The 20,837-nt window shown below is 50.1% G+C and overlaps 1 protein-coding gene across 3 annotated transcripts in view; it reads left to right on the forward strand.

Moving 5' to 3' along the window:
• TTC23 (tetratricopeptide repeat domain 23) overlaps positions 1-20,837 on the forward strand; it is an 80,437-nt gene that overhangs the window by 47,899 nt on the left and 11,701 nt on the right. For all 3 annotated transcript variants that reach the window (XM_058666585.1, XM_058666583.1, XM_004593163.2), the window contains exons 7-8: positions 6,744-6,849; positions 16,627-16,754. In XM_058666585.1, the coding sequence (XP_058522568.1) occupies positions 6,744-6,849; positions 16,627-16,754 (234 nt within the window). The remainder of the gene's footprint in view (positions 1-6,743; positions 6,850-16,626; positions 16,755-20,837) is intronic.

The following is a 20,837-nucleotide window of genomic DNA, read 5'->3' on the forward strand; positions in this document are numbered from 1 at the left end:
GAGAGAAGCAGAGACAGAGAGGAAGATCTGTTGATTCAGTCTCCAAGTGGCTGCAATGGCCAGAACTGAGCTGGTCCAAAGCCAGGAGCCTGGAACCTCTTCCAGGTCTCCCACACAGACGCAGGATGCCAAGGCTTTCTCAGGCCCCCAGCAGGGAGCTGGATGGAAAGTGCGACCACCGAGATTAGAACCGATGCTCATGTGGGATCCCAGCGCGTGCAAGGTGAAGACTTCAGCTGCTAGGTTACCACACAGGGCCCACACTGCAGTGTTCTTTTTTTTAATTTATTTTTTAAATTTATTTTTATTTGTTTTCTTTTTTTTCTTTTTTTTTTTTTTAAAGATTTATTTTATTTTGATTACAAAGTCAGATATACTGAGAGGAGGAGAGACAGAGAGGAAGTGGAGCTGCCGGGATTAGAACCAGCGGCCATATGGGATCAAGGCGAGGACCTTAGCCACTAGGCCACACTGCCGAGCCCCATTTTTATTTGTTTTCAATTTTTTTTCTAGTGCAATGTTCTTTTTTTTTTTTTTTAAGATTTATTATTATTGGAAAGCTGGATGTACAGAGAGGAGGAAAGACAGAGAGGAAGATCTTCCATCCAATGATTCACTCCCCAAGTGAGCCGCAACGGGCCGGTGCGCGCCAGTGCGCGCCGATCCGAAGCCGGGAACCTTCCGGGTCTCCCACGCGGGTGCAGGGTCCCAAGGCTTTGGGCCGTCCTCAACTGCTTTCCCAGGCCACAAGCAGGGAGCTGGATGGGAAGTGGAGCTGCCGGGATTAGAACCGGCGCCTATATGGGATCCCGGGGCTTTCAAGGCGAGGACTTTAGCCGCTAGGCCATGCCGCCAGGCCCCAGTGCAATGTTCTTAACATGTTCACATTTTCAGCCTTTCCTTCTATTGCATTTGGATTTTGAACCTAAATTAGGAGGAGTTTCCTTATAAAGTGTGACAGACAACTCTTATTTATGCTTGAAGGGTAATAAAGATTAGAGCACTTTTTAAAATAACTCCAAATCATTACTAAGGAAATACCTTGGTGAAATGAAAATCACATTGGATTTGAAGTCAGACTCGCTGCCAGGGTGTTTGATTACAGGCAAGTAATTTAGCCCATCCAAAAAAGACAGAGAAGAAAAAATCTGCAGGAAATCCTACCCACGTGACAGAAGCACTCAAAGATTCGAAAGGAAAGTGTGCTGTGAGCTATGAGGCCTGCGGCCAGTGTAAGCTACGTTTATTTATTACCAATGATATTAAAAGTTTGTCAACTCTCTCCTTTTCTTTAGGAGATTAACCTAAGAGAAAGAGAGGTGCAGTGTAGCCACAGTTCTCCAAGGGAACCCACAGCTAGAAGGCATTTATTAAGTTGGCAAAAAGAGGTTGCTGTTGTCCTCCCTGTTTTTCACTCTTCATTCCTTTGGAATGAAACACCCTCAGAGAAAAGACCTTTTATTTTCTCTTGTATGCAGAAAAAAAAATTCCAGAGTATTTTAGGAACTAACCTTTCAAAATGGAGAAAAATAACCCGGAGTCTTGCGGAGCCAAGCACACAGGGAGGCAGCAGGCCCAGGGCCTGAAGCAGGAGCTGCCAGGCACCCCCCCTGCTGGCCCTCGGGCACTGCGTGGGTCCATGGAAAAACCTTGCAATGGTCCTGTGCCAACCTCTGGCCAGAAAACCTCAAAAGAAAGGTCCCAGGGTTTCATTTCTATGAGTGAAAGTTGATTGACTGAGTTGTTTTCCAGGGCTAGACATTAGCAGTGTGATGACTCATCTACAAATCTGACATTCAAATTATATGTCTCTCTCTTTGGTTTTCAGGGCAGTCCTGTCATTGAGTGGTTCCCACATTTAGGAATTTTGATTTGAGAAGGAGAGTGAAATCATTGGATTCATCAGTTGTTCCATTAAATGCTTTGGGGTCAGAAAATCTAGCCTTGAGTCCACGCCCCTGTGTCTCCTGGCAAGTGCAGGGTACCCAGCCGGTGGCGGTGAGCCTGGTCGGCTCTCATTATTTGCTTTGTATCTGCTATGACATGCAACTTACCATAAATAATCAGAGTAAGGATAGTTTTAATTTAAAAAAAAATTTCTGAAAGTATTAGCCTTTTTGTTTAACATTAGAAAAGATGTAGAATGCAATTATGATTTTACTCACTATAAAGATTAAGACGAAGGTAAATCCAGGAACCATAAAAGGGAACATTGATGTTTCTTTTTTAAGTAACAACCTTTCATAAAAGTGACATTGTTTTCTTTTTTTGAACTATTTTATTTATTTTAAAGGCGATGTTACAGAGTGGGAGGTGGGAGACCAGGAAGGAGGCAGGGAGGGGGGGTTTCTTCCTTCCGCTGGTCACCTCCCCCAATAGTTACAAGGACGCAAGTCGGGCCAGGCTGAAGCCAGAAGCCAGGAACTTCGTCCTGGTATCTCGTGTGGACTAAAGGGGCCCAGTGACCTGGCTCATCCTCCACTGCCTTGCCAGAAGCATTAGCAATGAGCTGGATCAAAAGCGGGCCAGCCTGGCACTCAATCCTGCCCCATATGGGATGCCACCATATCAGGCAGTGGCTTCACCTACTATGCCACAAAGCTGGCCTCAATATATTCTTTAAAAAAAAAATCATGCCAGGCTCGGCAGCGTGGCCTTGTGGCTAAGGTCCTCGCCTTGATCCCATATGGCCGCTGGTTCTAATCCCGGCAGCTCCACTTCCTCTCTATCTCTCCTCCTCTCAGTACATCTGACTTTGTAATAGAAATAAAATAAATCTTTAAAAAAAAAAATCATGCCATACAGAGACAAAGAAATGAGCCACGGGTCACCCCAGACTTCCTGACCCTGGCTGAAGATTGTGTTTCTGTGTACGTACAGAGAGGTAAAAATAGGTAGACTGAAAGAAGCAGAAAATGAGCAAGTGACACATTTGGCAGCACAGGAGTGAAAATTCACTCTGTGACAATATACGGTTTCAAAATGCAAATGTCAAAGGGGAAAACAGACTTGTTCACAAAAACTCTCTGAAAGAAGGCAGCTCAGCAGAAATGCACAAGAATGGGAACAGCTTTCAAAAAAGGAAACGCCAGTGGCAGGTAACCCTATAAAAACAACCCTTAGCCTCATTTGCAATTAAAGCAATGTAATTTAGCTGTCTGACCACTGTGCCTGGAACGGGAGTGAGTCAGGGAAGGTGAAGCTGAGGCGGGCCGGGGCCAGAGTGTCTGCGTGTGACTGTGTGTTTCTCTGTGTGTGATTGTGTATGTGACTGTGCTGTGTGTCTCTGTGTGGCTGTATGTGTATGTACGTCTGTGTGACTATGTGTGACCATGTGTCTGTGTGTGACTCTGTGTGGCTATGTGTCTGTGTGACTGTGTGACTATCTGTGCTGTGTGTCTCTGTGTGTGGCTGTATGTGTATGTATGTCTTTGTGACTATGTGTGACTGTGTCTCTGTGTGTGCTGTGTGTCTCTGTGTGTGGCTGTATGTATATGTATGTCTTTGTGACTATGTGTGACTGTGTCTCTGTGTGTGCTGTGTGGCTGTATGTATATGTATGTCTTTGTGACTGTGTGTGACTGTGTCTCTGTGTGTGTTGTGTGTCTCTGTGTGGCTGTATGTGTATGTATGTCTTTGTGACTATGTGTGACTGTCTATGTGTGAATGTGCTGTGTGTCTCTGTGTGGCTGTATGTGTATGTATGTCTGTGTGACTATGTGTGACTGTTTGTGACTGTGTGACTGTGCTGTGTGTCTCTCTGTGTGTGGAATGACATCCTAGAAAATGCTCCTAGAGATTAGCTATAAGGATCAGACTGGGTATTGGGAGGAAGAGACAGTGGGGCGTGGATACAGAGACAGTATTTTAAATTTCAATTGTCTATTTTTCTACCTCTTAAAACTTAAGCTTTACAAATGCATCTAAATCTCTTTCAGCTTTCAGTGCCCATTTTCCTGATATTATGAACATTTTTGTTGTTGGGAAAACTTTTGCAAAAAGCAATTTGCACTTTGTGCCCTAATTAAGAATGTAAAGATCATCAAAATAATAATAATAATAAGCAATTTACAGCATTTTCAGAACATGTAATTATTCATTTGAGCACATGTCTGTGAAATTTCCTTGGATTATAACATTGAACAATAGTGAAATGTAGTCTTTTTTTAAATTAAGTCTAAACAATCTAAACCATGACTGATTCAGTCTTTATAACAACTTGAGGTAAAACGCTGGCATCACAGTGTTCTAAAATAATGCATCCTTGAGACAGTTAACCCTGGGAAGATGCAGAGTACTCAGGACTAAATTTCATCTGTTCTTGCTCTCCCTCTGTTTAGAGGGGACAAGGTTTCCTGCCTTATTTTCCCCTGCAAACATAAATGTGGTAATTTGACCCGATCCCTGACTCCTGTTGTCTGCACATATGTGAGGCTGCCATTCAGGTTCTAATCATTTGAAAAGATTTCAAATAAGAGCTTAGGTTGACTAGTTTGGGGCTTGCCAGAATCACTTTTGTTGTTGCTGTTGAAAGACAGATTTATGGGCAGAAAGAGGGAGAGAAAGATCTTTCCATCCGCTGGTTTACTCCCCACATAACCACAGTGGCTGGAGCTGTGCTGGTCCAAAGCCAGGAGACAGGAAATTCTTCTAGGTCTCCATTGTGGATGAAGGGTCCCAAGGACTTTCACCATCCTTGGCTACTTTTCTAGGCCACAAGCAAGGAGCTAGATCAGAAGTGGAGCAGCAGGACTAGAATTCGTGCCCATATGGGATGCAGGCACTGGCATATGGAGAATTGGCCTACTAAACCACTGCAGCAACCCCCAAAATTACTTTAAAATTTTTTCTATGCTGTAAGCAAAAAAAGAAAAAATAAGAGGTAGCTTTAAGGAAGAGGCTATTGCTATCACTTGTGAATAAAAAATTCTGAGGCACCCAACACAGCAATGAAAATATTGCTAGAGATCATGTTTCCGGGACTGGCGTTGTGATGCAGTTGATTACCATGTGGGGGTCAACTCGAATCTTGGTTGCTTCACATCCAGTCAAGCTTCTTACTGATGCACCTGGGAGTGTGGGAAAAGATGGCCCAACCACTCAGCCGGGAGACCCCGATGGAGTTCCAGGCTTCTGACTTCAGCCTGACTCAGCCACGGCTGTTGCAGCCATTTGGAGAGTGAACCAGTGGGTGAAAGACCTCTCTCTCTCCTTCCTGCTTTTCCCCTCCCTCTGTAATTCTGCCTTTAAAATCATGATTCAGATTAGTCTAGGGCTGGCAGCACAGATTTGAATCAGTGACATGTGAGGTGACAGTCTAGAGTCAAAGATGATCCCTCCACCCTGAGGACAGTCTCAGAATGCATCCAGCTGGTCATCGGAGGAGCAAACTATGCTTTGTGCTGGCTAGAACACCGCACCAGCTCCTTGGGTTCCTCGGAGCTCCCAGGCTAAACCACTGTTCTGCCATCCAGGGGCTGGGGGCAGGACATGGTGGAGAAAGCACAACTTGGAATGACAGTGTCAAGGTGAGAGCCCTGTCCCCATCTCTCCCTAGCTGTGTGATATCTGGGCAAGTCACCTAGCCTGTAGTGTCGGGGTTCTCACCTAAAAACCGAAGACCATATAAAATTATGAGGAAGATTAAAAGTAATTTTATAAGCAAAAAAAAGTGCAGCTTAAATCTTAGTTAATGCCTATACTGGCCAGACTTATGTTTTCTTCTTTTAAACTCTTAATGTTTTAGTGTTTCTGTCATCTTTCAATGATTAGTTAGGAAGACTTCCTATGGTTTCACATTAGAGTACTGTGTTAACTTCTCTTGATCTTCCTGTACTGCCACAGGCATAGCCACGTTCCTCTTGTTGCCATGTTCCATTGGGCAAATGAAAGCATGTTACTAAGATTTAGTTATTTATTTGAAAGTCAGAGTTAGAGAGAGAGAGAGAGATGTTTTATCCACTGGTTTACTCCATAAATGAGAGGAACAGGCAGGGCTGGGCCAGGTCAAAGCCAGGAGCTAGCAGCTTCTTCTGGGCCTCCCTCTTGGGTACAGGGTCCCAAGTAGCTGGGCCGTCCTCTGCTGCTTTCCCAGGCACATTAACGGGGAGCTGGATGGGAAGTGGAGCAGCTGGGACTCGAACCAGCATCCACATGGGATGGCAGCACTGCAGATGGCATCATAATGTGTTATATCACACCTCTGGCCCCATTAATACTATTTCGTAAACTTCAGAAGTTGATGGGAAAGATGTTATTTTTTTTAACTTGAAATGTATTTTGGAGTTTTTTTGGAGTGTTTGTTGGTTTGATAGAATGTCCTGAGCTGTGCCTGGGAAAGCCCTGGGGTGGTTGACAGAGACCAAGCAGGTGACCTGGTGGTTCAGGCTTTGCAGTTCTTGGGCTGGGGCTGCTGACACCATGGGTAGGTCCCACCTTTTGGGCTGACCAGTGACATCAGCACCCTCTTACCGACCTCGTGGCTCCTTGAGATTCCCTCCTGCTAGCTGACTCCAAGGATCCTGGACTAGGAGATGGCTTGCTTCTGGGTGGGCCCTGGCTGTTACATCAGTCATCAGGTTTCAGCCTCTGGTGTCTCCTACCCAACGCACTGCTACGAAAAGCAAGCTCTAATCAATCAGTTCTTCCCTGGGAGGTGCCATGTCTTTCTGCAAGGGCACTGAGTTGGTGCCCCATTGCTGCCACCAAACCTGTAAACACCATGTCTCTCCTTGTGGCAACAGGCACATCTCATCGTCCTGGGTGAAGACCTCCCTCAAGAGGAAACAGCCGACTCCGCACACTTTGTCGCCCACGCTGCAGCTGCTTCCAGGAAGCCTGTGTTCCAAGGTGAGCAGCGGCCTCCTCTCCTCCTGTGCCCCACATACCAGAGAGGGGCCACGGGCCCTGCTGAGAGCCACTGTCATCTGTGGCTGTGTACTCTGCTGGCTTCTGCTCCTTCACCCAACCCCCTGCCTTCCTCTAACCTTTCACTGTCAAATAAGCTTGTCTCCATCCAAACATAGCTATTCTCGGCCCGGGAAATCTGGGCTGGGCTGGCAGGGAGATCTGCTCGGCTTGCAAAGGTGACTGTTTAAAGATTGTTGTGGGGCTACTGTGGCAACAGCTCTGGCCTCCAGCTGTCTGGATTCTGCAGGGAGTTGCCATTTATGGCCGCCATGTGCTGCCATGTCTCCTGCTTACAAGGCAGAGCCCAGATGCGGGGGTACTTTAACACACCACCAGGGTGCAGAGCCTATGTCCGTGTCTCCATTGAACACACGCACTCTCATGACTTGCTTTCCAGAATAGTCAGAAAGTGAGCATAGTTGCCAAAGATGTGGGGACATATCCCCAAATGTCAGATGACATTCCTTGTGGCAGAAGGCACCGAATCCAGGCCTGCGAGGCTTGGGCAGGCTTGGAAAGCAGGAGTCAGGAGCAGGCAAGGAGGCCAGCAGGCAAGGGAGTGAAGAGACAACCTCAGTGACCAGGAGGACCAGGGGCCCACAGGGCACCCCTGCAGACCTGATGGCGGGGCGGTGTCTAGCCTCCTGTCTGTCCTGCCCCCGCACCCCTTCTTCCTTTCTCCAGAGATCAGAGAGGCTCTTGAGGTCTGGAGGTCTGCCCACCAAGGGTAGAGGGAGCAGACAGGTGACCTGCCTCCCTAGAACATTCCACACACAACTTGTTTTCAAACCCTTCAGAGACCCATGCATATGTATAATTTTTATATGTCAGTTAAAATATTTTTTAATCTTTTTTTTAAAACACTTTGAAATAGTCAGCATTGTGCCCAGTTTGTTGGTACCTAAAATTCCTTTGATAGAGGAACAGAATCTTCCATTCCACAGCTGTTAATAAAACACCTATAGTGCAACTTGACAGCTAGCTCTTTCATAGCCGCGATCACAAACCTGAGGGTCAATAGGAACCAAGCAAGCAGCAGGAGTCCGGCCAGCACAAGCGGTTGTTGGAAGCCAGTAGCAGCAATGGCAAACATGATTATATGTGGCAGCTAGCTGTGGGCTGTGGCATGACAGAGATGTCGCAGATTGGTGTGGACTGTGGCAAGGAGCAGACACCACCCCTGCTCTGCAACCCCTCCACTTGCTCAGGCCCACTGATGCCATGTGGAAAGGAGCCTTACATCGGCACGCTTTCCCAGGAGATGACAGAAACATGGCTTGTGGTGAAAGCTCTTAGCACCGTTACTAACCCCCATTCACAATGATCTGCTCTCAATGGGACAGGCTCAGGTAAGGGTGGATGTTTCACTTCCGACTGGAAGGCAGGCCTGTACACAGATGTTGTCTCCTCACCGTGTTCCCTGGTGGCTTTTGAGTGAAGACAGCTGGACAGTTCTGAGCCAGTGGGATGTGAGGGGCGGGCCTGCTCCAAGCCAATAGGGAGGCCAAGGCCAGGTGGCCCTCTGTTTGCCCAGAGGGATCCTGGTTTCCTGCACCTCCCTGGCCCTTGGTGCCTTTGCTTGTTGAAATGACAGCATGTACTGGGTAAGATCCACAAAAATTGTGCCCCGAAGTATTTCTGTCCCATGTCTGCGAAGGTCTGTCCCTCCGCTGGGTGTAATTTCCCAAATCCAACATGGCACATACAGATGGCTTTGCTCTAAGCGTGGTGCCAGCTGCCTCCCCTGCGCTCCAACCATATCACCTGTCTGGTGCACATGTTCATGTGTGGGAGAGTCCCCTGGCCTCACCCAGAGGCTGAAGCTGACGTGGGCCAGGATGGCCATAGTTGTAGCCTTCAACCTGTATAACTCAGGAATCATCACAAGATGCTTTCAGTTACCTCATTTTGGTTTTTTAGTTTGTTTGTTTTGATGGAGAACCTCAGGGACCATGATTAGGCAATTTCCCCAAGGAGCCTCCAGCCAACATGTGATAGATGTCTGGGCCAGACAGCTGTCCTGGTAGGCTGTGTCATGCTGTGTAAACAGTATAAGGTCTGGTACCGCATCCATCCCATTTCCTGCCTTTCCCTCCTCACTCAGGTCAGCCACAGGGAACAGCAAAGCAGCCCAGCAGGGAGGATGTTGGTTGGAATGCCAGTGGGGAGGGACCAGAACCCTGGAGCTCATGCCACCTTGCAGCTCCAGCCTGGGTGCAAGTCTCTGCAGCAGCCCAGGGCATTTTCTAGGCAATGCACAAGTTTTACCCACTTAGTCAGAATTGAAACAAGGGAGGAATATAAAGGTAGGAGGATGTTAGGAAGGGTGTGGCTTCTGCTGGAAGCACAGGCTACAGGCAGGACATCAGCGGCATCGGGGAGGGCATCCTGTGTGCAAGTGCCAGCCTTTCTACAACAAACTGACCAGACTTTGTAACAGCCCTCTAGGCGGGCTGTGAGCACCCACAGCCAGCTCTAACTCCCAGGAGGACATGCCCAGAGAGGCGTCCATCTCCTGTGTTGCTTGACCTGAAAGGACTTCATAATGCCCCTAGGCAGGCCTCCCGGGTATGCCACCAACCAACCGGGAAACACTTACATCCTCCATGACCTTGGTGCCATTAGGAAGTTTACCAAAGTGGGGAGGTTGGGCAGAAACACCATGGGTGGGAGTGGCTCATGGGTGCTGATTGTCCAGCAGCACCATGAAGCCATGAAGCAGGTACTCGCCCTGAGTGACCTCAAACAGGTCACTTCCACGAGCCAATCAATCTTCCTCCTCTGTGAACAGAGTGTGAAAACCATCATCGGAATTCCCTTAGTGGCAAACCTAGCAATGGGAAAGGCTAGGAAATGAGCCCATCAGCCCAACATGTTGAGATATAGACTTCGTTCTGGCTCTTTCCTGCCTGTGCATAAGCCTGGTGTGGGCAGAGGGTGTGTGGCCTTCTAGAAGCAGACATAAGGCAGAAACTACCTAGCCATGAACTCACACATGCCTTTCATGTCACTTCTCACATGGGCACAGCAGGCATGAGCCAACCCACTCACTGCCCCTTCAGCAAGGGGAAGAGAGAGGGGACTGTCAGGCACTTTTCCATCTGATAACCACGGGGAGACCAGAGCTTCTTCCCCCCACAGTGCTAGTCCATTCTTGGACTTGGTCACTTCTGAGTGAGTGAGAAGTCCTGTCCAGATCCCAGGGGAATGAATCTGTATGTTGCACCAAGCAGGGCTCCGGGGGCCCTGGAGCTGAGGTGGGCGTGGTGTGGGGGGACGGCTCTCGACTCTGCAGTCCTGGGCTGGAAGTGTCTGGGCTGAGAGCGGAGGCGTTGCACAACAGCTTGGCTTTGTTTTATGGAAAGCAGAATATTTGATGAGCAGTCTCGCCTTGGAGGCCTGTCGGAGGCCCGCCTGCTAAATGCCCATTGAAGGCATCACTCTCCAGCAAGTGCCGCTGGCCAGGGAGCAAGTGGCTCGGGCTCCAGGTCCAAGCAGGTCCCCTTTCTTGTGCCTTCCCTGCATTCCTCATGCAAACAAAACGGCCCCAGATGTCAGAGAGAATTGTGATGATTGCATAAAGGCTCCTAATCCAGGCCCCTGGAATGCCACTAACCTGTGCCTGGCCAGCCTCCCAGAGCAGCCATAGACAAACTTGGTATTAACAGCACTCCCAACCCAGCTCTGTGCTTGGGGCATTGGCCTTATGTTTATAACTCTTCTCTTCAAAGATCTTAAAAATGAAACAGCCTGGAGCCAAGGACATTTCAGGATAAGCTTTTAAGAGGCCAGCTCAGCCTGCTGGGTGCAGGAGACCTTGTTTGGAAGTGACCCCAACTGCGGCCTCCAGCAGTATTCTGGAGCACTGCAGGGTCCCATGAGACCTATGAAAGCTGACAGAAGGGCCTCTGCCTCACCAGGAGCTGGAGGCGCAGAGCCTGGGATGGCTGATGGATGCATTCCCAAGATGTAATTCCCCATTCACCAATTGGGGCAGTTCCCCAGCTGCACTGGTCCCAGCCTTTGCCTGCAGTGGTCCACAGCAGACACGCCTAGCTCAGAGCTTTCCATCGTTACCTTGGCTCTTCTTCCTTTGCTGGCCTGCCCCAGGCTGGGCCCTATACCACTCTGCCACCTGCTCCCTGGGTCTGTGATCCTGGGGCTCCCTGGGCCACATACATCCCAGAGACAAGAAGTCACATACCCATGTACTGTCATACCCATGTACTGAGGTCCAATCACAGCCAGGTGTCCATCTCTTTCCACAGCCCTACCCCAGCTGCCCTGCTACCTCCCTCACTCTACCTCCACCCTGAGGTCTCCCCAGCAGGGCCTGGGGCACAGTGTTGTGGGTGCAAAGTGAGAGGAACCATGCCAGCTTTGCCCCCACCCCATCTCCCTTCACTCTCCATTTCCCTTTCTTCCTCAGCCTACCCACCTTGCAGCCCTTGCTCAGGACCCATTTCTCAGTACAGAGCAGCCCACCAGCCTGAGCCTGGCCTGCTGCCCAACTCCCCAGGGCCTGTGGGCGTCCATCACTGCTTACATCCCACAGGGAGCACGTGAAAAGGGGAAGGCAGTGTGTAGTGGGGTGAGACCAAAATGAGGAAAGAGGAGCCTCCATCTGTTTCCTCTAGCATTAGGAGGCTCCCCTCTAGGAAAATTCTGGAAGTCACCAGAGTCATGACATCATGCTAGAGTCCAGGTCACTCAGCAAGTTAGAGGCAACACGAGGCCTGGAGTGGAGCCCTGGTACTGCTTACTGAGGGCGCTGCAGATCAGAGAGGTGGTCCTGCCAGCCCTGGAGGACAGGTGATGGGGCACCCCAGGATTTAGAGCAGTGCCTCAGGAGTGGCCTCTTCTCCCCCTGAATCTCTACTGTTGGCCTCGCTCGCTAGAGGATGGGCTGGGCTGGCACAGAAGTGCAGTGTCTCCAGCCTTGCCCAGTGTCCACCTCCTCTTCTCTGTGGCTGCTTGTGGCTTCTCCAAGGAGCCTGTGCTGTTGTCGGCCCCCGTGGCTCCCACAGGCTTCGAAGGCAGCTTGCAAGAATGCATGACTGCTCCAAGACTAGCAGGTGCAGCAGCCATAGGGCTGAGGCTGCTGGGAGCTAACCACTATGCAGGGTCCTACTGTGGTGAGCTCCGAGGAGAGGAGGGGGAGATGGGCAGCCTCGTCAGCTCTCTGGTGGTGAGGCTACTCAAGGCAAGCAGATCCAGTGCATGGAGCCCCTTGCCAGGCTTCACCCAGTCTGCCGCTGACCTGTGCCCCTTGCTTTCCTGATGCAAAACTGGGCTTCCTTAGGTCACACACCAGGTGAGCAGAGCTCTGCAACACTCAGAAACCACGTCACAGCTCCCTAAGCAAGCTGTCCTCCCTCGGGGGGTCTCCTCCCAGAACCCTGGAAGCCCCGTGGTGCAGAGAGAGCCGCATGTGGCTGGGGCTTCCAGCACAACCTAAGTGGAGTGTGTGTGTGTGTGTGTGTGTGTGTGTGTGTGTGTGTGTGCTTGCCACGCCAGGATACGGTGGGAGAGACTTTGCGGTCCAACAGCGTTCGTAATAATGCCAAGTAAAAACTACCTACTGAGACAGTCACAGAAGATAATTGTCACATTGCACACAGAAGCCTCCCCCTTCTCAAAAGCTGTGCTTCCTGTCCAACGCAGCCAGCTCCCAGGGAAATGAGCCCAGGGTCATTGGCATTTCTTTTCATTAGAAGCCTCCTGACCTTGGGGGACACTCATCAGACCCACACTGCCCTTCAGATAAAGCCTTGCTTCCTTCCTCCCCTCCCCGCCGGGTCATGAACCCCTCCAGCCGGAGTCCCAGATAGAGCCACCTGCACAGACATGACACTGCGTCACCCAGCAGGCTGCCCTGCTCCCCACACCCACCCACAGGCAGCCTAAACACTGGGTCAGGGTGGTGAGCCACACGGGAAGAGACCCGTGGCCTTGGGACACCTCAGCCACAAGAGCTCAGGCTTACAAGTGCCAGTCATGCTCCTGAATTTTAGAAAATGACCTCATCCTCTGCTCAGGCCACGGGCATCTGGTTGCAGAGCATTCTAGAAGTGGAGTTTAAGCTAGGGATGGCTGGTGGAAGAGCTGAAGATGACAGGCCTTTGTGAACCCGTATTCCAGGTTTGTGCTGGAGCAGAAGGCTATGATTTCCTGTCCAGCCGGAAATGCTGTTGTCGCTTGTCCCGGGCAGTCTGGGTGCCCTTCCATCAGAAAACTTGTCAGGAAGTGACTGAATGCTCTGTGGTATCAGGACTCGGTTTTCTCTGTTGCCCTAAAACTTCAAAACCTTTTGAATTGTAGCTCCCAAAGTGAATTGTGGGGCGGGTAATGCAAGGAAGGGGGCAGGAGAGGCAGAAAACGTAGGTGAAGGAGAGGCTGAGGGAGTTTCTGTTTCCCAGATCAAGATCAAACTGATTTCAAAGTTTGGGGCTCAGGGGCAGATTAGAGAGGTGTTAGCACCATGGATGTGCTAGACTCAGCCCCGGGCCGCTCCAGTGTATCAGGTCCTGGTGGGACGTCATGAATTCCTCACATGTTGTTCTGCGGGTGACAGCTGTCATCTGGGAGCCACAAACCCACCCCCAGCTTGACCTACTCTGACTGAAGACCACCCCCAGAAACAGGAATGGGGAAAGCATGGGATGTCTGAGAAGCCAAGATCCCAGAGAGTTGGGTAGGGAGACAGGACCCAGAGCTGGCTCCCTGCCCACCCAGGGCATTGCCTTGGGTCACATGGCTGCATTCAGATAGTGCTCGCCCCTCCCTTCTGCTCGTCCACCCTCACTCTTGGGGTGCACCTGCACTTACACACATCCTCTTTTGGAAATCATGACTCCATCTCCCTGAGTTGGAGATCAAGCACTATTTGGGCTTGGCTTGAATTTGGCTTGCTTTCTTCTAGCATCTCTGTGCACTTACTTGCACTGGAAGAAGGGGCCCGGTGTACCCAGGGCCAGAGCTGACATGGCTGCTTTAGGAGATGGCTGTGATCCCCAGCTCCCAGAGAAGGAATACTGGGCAGCAGCTCTGCTCTGCTTGCTCCTGTGAGTCAGCTCAGCGCACAAGAGACATCACACTTTCCATGTGGTAGCATTTTCTCCAAGATGGAAACTTGAGTCATGCTCCAGAAATGCCTCAGTGGCTCGGACAGTGGGCAGACTCCCATGGAAGGACAGGGCAGGAGGAGAAATTGCCCAGGCCAGAGACCTCCCAAGGAGGCAGGGCCTCATGGCAAGTGCCTACCCCTGGCCACTGCTCCAGATCCACACTCCGGGCTCTAGCCAATGAGCACGGCTCGTTTCAGACTGAAGCTTTCCTTGGGGTGACTAGATTTGGTAGACTTACTTCCCAAGTGTTTACTTCTCTATTTGAGAACAGACCATGTGGAATGTACTTGGACTATTTTTCAACCCTCAGGTTGTTCTTGTTACCAATGTCAGGCTGTTCTCAGAGCTCTTGAGGCATGCAGAACCATTGATCTGCAAACTCTGCAGCTTTTGACCAGTGGATTTGGGACTCGGCCCAGTACGTGTGGGGGGAAAGCACAGCCACAAGAACCGTCGCTGAAGTTAGAGCAGGAAGTGTTCACTGAGGGCCAGCACTCCGGCAGTCATCCAATGGGTTTTTGGTGTCTGTCCATCTGTTCAGTCCTAAAAGCCCTATTAGAGATGTACTGGAGTGATGGTCCCCTTTTCCACACGAAGAAACTGAGGGCAGTGGAGGCTGGCATGCTAGTGAAGAGGAGCTGAGCCAGAACTGAGCCCAGGCAGCATGGCTGCAGAGCCCGCCGTCATGGCTGTTCATTCAGCTTCCTGCCACGCGGCCCAGTCCACTTCCCACTCCACCTGTGGCTCATGGCAGCCTCTTGGGAGGCACCCAGCATCCATATCACAAGACAGGTGCAAAGGTCGATTCAATCGAAAAGATATTACAATTAAAAAACAAAACAAAAAGCCACTTGGTGGCTTGACCACAAAGATAGGAAAGGTGCAAACACAAAATTGAAAATGATAAAGGTGGAATAAATAAAAGGGAAAATGTACAGAGGCAAAAGTTCGTATTTTATACACAGATACTTGAAGAAGTTCGTGAGAGAAAGCTGACAGAATTGGAAGGTTAGCTTAGGAGCAGGCGTTTGGTCTTGCAGCCGTGGTTGGGTTGGTTCCTGGCCTCCTCCTGACTCCAGCTTCCTGCTGCCATGCACCCTGGGAGACAGCAGTGATGCCTACAGTGGTTGGCTTCCTGTGACCCACATGGGCAACTTTAATGGTGTTCCCAGACCTTGCAGGCATCTGGGGAGTGAGCCAGCTCATAATAGTCTGTCTCTCTCTCCCTCTGTGTGTGTGTCTCAACTAAATAAAAAAAACTTTATGAAAAAGTAAGTTGGAATGGACACTGTCACACAACAGGCTAAGCCTGGTATTAAATTCCACTTCTTTCCATCTAACTCCTTGCTAATGTGCCTGGAAGGTAGCTCATCATGGCCCAAGGACTTGGGATCTGTTATCTGCATGGGAGAGCTCAGTGGAGTTCTTAGCTGCTGGTTTCGGCCTGATCCAACCCCTGTTTTTGTGGGCATTTGGTGAGTGAACAAATGGGTGGAAAATCCCCCCTCTCTGTTACTCTCCACCTTTCAAAGAGCATGCATTTTCCATGAACATGTGCAACCCTCTCCTACAGCACGAACACGTGAGATTCCTAAGTGAAGACCAATATATATGTGGGCCATGATCTTCCCCAACAAGCCTGATGCCTTTGTCATGGGTCACTGTGAGGTCACCCCCAGGAAGTGAGACTGAAGGAGTCCCACATCTGGAAGCTGTCTCATTTTCTTCCACGAGAGCCAGAGGTCAGCCAACTTTCGACTCAGGGTCAAATCCAAGTCAGACACAAGGGATGATCTTGCTTTGTAACATCAGTAGTATCCTAGAACATAGCCTGACCCCAGGAGAGCTGTTTCATCTGGCTTATAAAGCCCAACCATGACCACGGAGGAGGGGCACTGGGGTCATTGAGAATTCTGCAGGCTTCGCTGGCTCTGTGCCAGGAGCTCACACACGGAGCGTACACCTGTCTCCAACTGCACTCCCAGGCCATTGGACTGCAGCTCCCGTTCCTGGCTCTAGATTCCAGGTCTCTTCATTTTCCAGATCCAAGGTTTTCCTTCTTTTGTATCCAAAATGGTGCATTTAAAAATGTTTTTGTGACATGGCTGCCAGCCTGTTTAAGCCTTTAGAATAGCTGAGATTTCTTCCCCCAGTGGTGTGTCAGGAGTGTCTTCCAGATTTTTCACATTATGGAAATCTGTCTGAAGATTAGAGTCCTTGAGAATTAGTGGACCCTCAGATCTTAACCCCTGTGAGGAGTTATAGGAAGAACTCCCGGTTGCTCAACCTGAACACTGACCCCCGTGTTGGAGTTGTGCGACACACTCTTGTTTTCGCATTAGCATCACTTTTTGGTGTCACCAATAAGGTAAGCCGAGTGACAGTCGAAATGGCCATACACTTGTGATACCTGAATCTTTTCCAATCTAACAGGCAGATCAGTAGGCACGGGCAGTCTCCTTCTCTGTTCTCTGCTCTCCAAATACCTGTTCTTTCAAATTGTCGGCCACCACTAAAAGCACATTTACTCCATTATCTTTCAAGTCAGCCAGCAGTTCTCAAAGTAGCTGTTAATGATGCTTTTCCACAGAAGTGGCTGAGCAGCATTTTGAAGAGTGCATGTCTCGTCTTAAGGACTGCAACGACAGCGCAAGAGCCAAATTTCTCTCGGTTCAAGATGAATTTTGTCATTTTCTGCAAATCATTGGACAAAAAGAGGTGAGTACGAGCTTGGGTTACGACTGTCCAGTTATTTGCATGGATAAACAGTTGGTATCCTAAGAGTTACTCCTTTACTCTGCAAACATCTATTAAGCACCTACTGTGTGCAAAACACATGGCAGGCCCTGGAGGGACATGGAAGTAGGCCACCAAGTGGCCTCTCTTGGGAAGTGTCTAGACATTTTCTCTTAGAAGCTGGAAAGCTGTTTCTAAGAATGTAGATCTCCTGTCCACCTATGAAAGGTTCTAAAGCACTTGGACCCCTGGAGATCTCAGAGGACAGATACTGCTTGTTGCAACTGGAGTAGGGTGTAGTGGTATCTCATTCCTCTCTCCCCCTCTTGGGTAGTGAATGGAATCTTTGTGCCTAGTGACAACTACACGGAGTGGAAATTCCTGCTGCCTTTCCTACCACTGACCCAGATAGGCACACACCTCACGTGGAACAAGGCCTAGTTTGTAGCCATTGGTAATGAAACTCCGCAACATGTGTTACCTGTGGAGCCTGATGAACCGGGAAGCCACACACTGAGTGTGTAGACATGCTCATGTTAGCACACAGAGGTGACCCTCTATGTTCATGGGTTCCACATCACAGATTCAACCATCCAGATATATTTCCATAAAACATTACATCTGGAGACCAGCACGATGGCTCCATTGGCTAATCCTCCCCGTGCAGACACTGAGATCACATTCTGCTCGCTGCTTGTGGCCTGGGAAAGCATTAGAGGACAGCCCAAGGCCTTGGGACCCTGCATCCGTATGGGAGAACTGGAAGAAGCTCCTGGCTCTTGACTTCAAATCAGCTTACTCTGGCCTTTTGGGGAGTGAACCAGTGGATGAAAAAGCTTTCTCTCTGTCTCTCCTCCCTATAAATCTGCCTTCTAAATAAAAATAGAAAAATCTTTAAAAAAACAAAAGCATTGCCTCTGCCTCAAGCATATGCAGACTCTTTTTTCTTATTCTTTGCTTAAATAGTAGCAACTATTTGCATAGTATTTACCTTGATTAGGCAATATGGGTAATCTAGCAATGATTTAAAGTATAGGAGAGGGTCCATGTAGATTATATTCAAATATGATACCATTTAATTATTTATTTCTCTATTTTTATTTGGCCAAGAGACAGAGAGTGAGGTAGACAGAGGGTTCCTCTCTGCTGGTTTACCCACGACATGCCCACCACAGCCAAAGCTGGGCTGGGGCCTGAGTCAGGTGTCCCGTGGGGGAGGCAGAAGCCTCATCACTCGAGTCGTCACTGCTGCCTCTCCAGGAAGCTGGAGTCAGGAGCCAGGTCAGGGGGTCAACTCTCAACACTGCCGTGTGTGACTCTGGAGTATTTACTGTGAGGCCAAATGCCTGCTTGCTACACCGTCTTATGTAAGGGCCCTGAGCAGCTAAGGGCTGCTGTCGTCCTGGAGCTGATGCCCCACGGATGCTAAGGGACAACTCTGTGGGGCAGGGGCTTGTTTTTTCCAACCCCTTTCCCTTCTGGCAAACTTAGAGTTCCTCCCTCATCTCTAACCCTACCCCCTCTGTCAGCTAAGTAACACAGGCTTCTTAATTTTATATATTCCTGTTATCACAATTTGAGAGGCAGAGTGAAATTGAGGGAGACAGGGAGAGGAAGATATGGTCATGGAGCTAGTCACTCTGCAGTGTGCCCAACTTGGGCCATATTTCACTGCCTTATAGGGTGCCCATTAACAGGAGGCTGGATTGGAAGGTAGAGGTGGGGCTCGATCCAAAGCATCCCAGTACAGCTGTTGGGTGTGCCAGAGGAGATTACAGTTCCACAGGGGTGAGCCCATATATCCCCCATAGATTCTGCTACCAGACCAATTCTCTCACATGTTAGTTATTATCATGACCATCCTAACATCACCCATCCCCTGTTTCAATTCTCATTGGTGGGTACTGTGATCTTGCCCTTCCAGGTAGGTCCCAGCCTTAGCTATAGTATGTGCCAGTGAGTAGTGCTCAGTGAGGGTCGATGCTAACTAACTACCCCAGCTCAGGTCTCCCATGTGTGCGGATACTTTGGCCTTATCCTTAATGGCCCTCCTGTTCCACCCTCCAAACCATTTGGTCGCAGCTCCTCACTTACCTACACGTGCAGTGACCTTGTCCCTGGAAGTCCCTCAGCAGTGATTCCTCACCTGGGCATGAACCCTCAGGTCATCGCTCACCCCCACCTGTGCAATCCCCTAGTTCCCCTGAAAAGCCACCCCCCATGCCCAGAGCACACCACCAGGTGACCCGCGGGCTTCACCCAGCACCACTGGCACCTGAGCCACTGACCCAGATGGGAGAGGTCCCCGCCCCGGCATGGCAGCTCAAGGCTGCCTGAGTTCATACAGGCTTCTAACCTAAATGCACCCATGGTTTCATTATGTACCTGGGTCACCTAACCACAGGGAGAAGGGCCTAGATGTCCCCACCCCATCTCTGGAAGCCCTAGGGGTGCTTCCAGCCCAGCTCATTCCATGCCAGGTGCCCTGGCCATGTGATGCCACCTGCCCACCATGCTCAGCAACCTTGTACCACCCTGACCATCTGGTCGCAAGCCTGTCACCAGGGGCTTGTAGGTGTCCATAAGGGCTGGGCCCGAGGACAAGCATGCAGCTATGCTCAGACCATCCCCAATGTAGCCCCAGCCTACACACAGAAAAGCGATGTTGAGGTAGAGGATGTTTTGACCATAAATGTGAGTGGATGCCTTGTGCCATCCTCCCCCTCCAGAACCCTCTCGACCTCTGACCCTTCATTACAAACTCCTGCTCCTGGGCTGAAGCAGGACACCGCCAACCACCAGCCTAGCCCTCGTACTCTCTCTGCTGCTGTCCCGAGTTTATCCGCTGGCTTTAAATGGACCACACACTTCTCCCATTCACCCGGGTAGTCCTATCCTGCATTCACCCACCATGGCCCTGCATGCTCCTTGCTCCCCTCACTGTACTTCTCCTGACCATTTAAGGATGACAGTATATCTGTTTCCTTCAACTCAACCCTTGCTGTCCCTTGACCTGACAGTTACTTCCCTCCACATCTGTCCCTGGCTTCTCTACCGGGCTGCAAACTGCGTGTGACAAGCTTCATTCAGGAACAGGGGTCACTGGCTCCCAAAAACTACCCAGTCCTACCCCCCATGTAAGCCTGGGCCCTTGCTCAGGGGATGTGATGGCACCTGGTCGCTCTCAGGGGATTTTCCCGCCAGAAGGTCCACAAAACCACAGAGGGGGTGAGGTGACAGTGTTCTGTGACCGAAAGAACCACCAGAGACAGTCTGGTTGACCATGTCTGTTTATTTTTATGCAAGCACAAGCTTATATAGACTAGGAAAGAGGCAGGCTGAAGGGCGTTTACCAACTGTGCTCCCACCCAGCAATGACACTGTAATTGGCTAGAAAGCATGTCCATCTCTCTGGATCCTCCAATTAAGTCACAGGTCACATGCAGCACACAGGCTGGAAGGAATGTCTCAGGTCACAAGCAGGTAGGCTGTGAGTCACATTGACTTCTTCAAGTTGCTTATCAGGGAAGCCCCAGCAGAGCTTTCCAAGGACAGAAGAGAAACTGGGGTATAGCCTACCGCTCTTGCCTGTTTAGTCAGTGGTCAGGCCAAGTTGAGGTCTCGGTGTGCCAAGACCATTATCGGGGTTCCCCTGAGGACACCGTGTGCCGTGTGCCTGTGACCTTCCACATAGACTAAGCAGGCAGAGATCCCGGAGCAATCTCATACATGTCTCAGGCAGGTCTGGGTTCAGCCCTTTTCTATCATGTGGCCTTCACACCACAATCCTCTACCATGGAGCTCCCTCCTCCCACCCTTCCCACCTAGCAGATTGATTCTGGCCTCAGCAGCAGCATCGGTGTGATTCCTTCAGCCCAGCCTTGGCCGCTGAAGTGTACAGCTTTCCCAGCTCCATGGGCCTGTGCTGTTGGAAGTGACTCCTGGAGCCCTGCTTTTACCAGACTGTGTAATTCAGCCTTTGTGTTCTGTGGGAGACCATGGAAGTGTGGGAGCCTGGTGCTTAGCAGGGCCATCCCCATGCCAACCTTGGTGTGCGAAGAAATT

This window comes from Ochotona princeps, chromosome 6, assembly GCF_030435755.1.
Source record: "Ochotona princeps isolate mOchPri1 chromosome 6, mOchPri1.hap1, whole genome shotgun sequence".
NCBI classification, from domain to species: Eukaryota; Metazoa; Chordata; class Mammalia; order Lagomorpha; family Ochotonidae; genus Ochotona; species Ochotona princeps.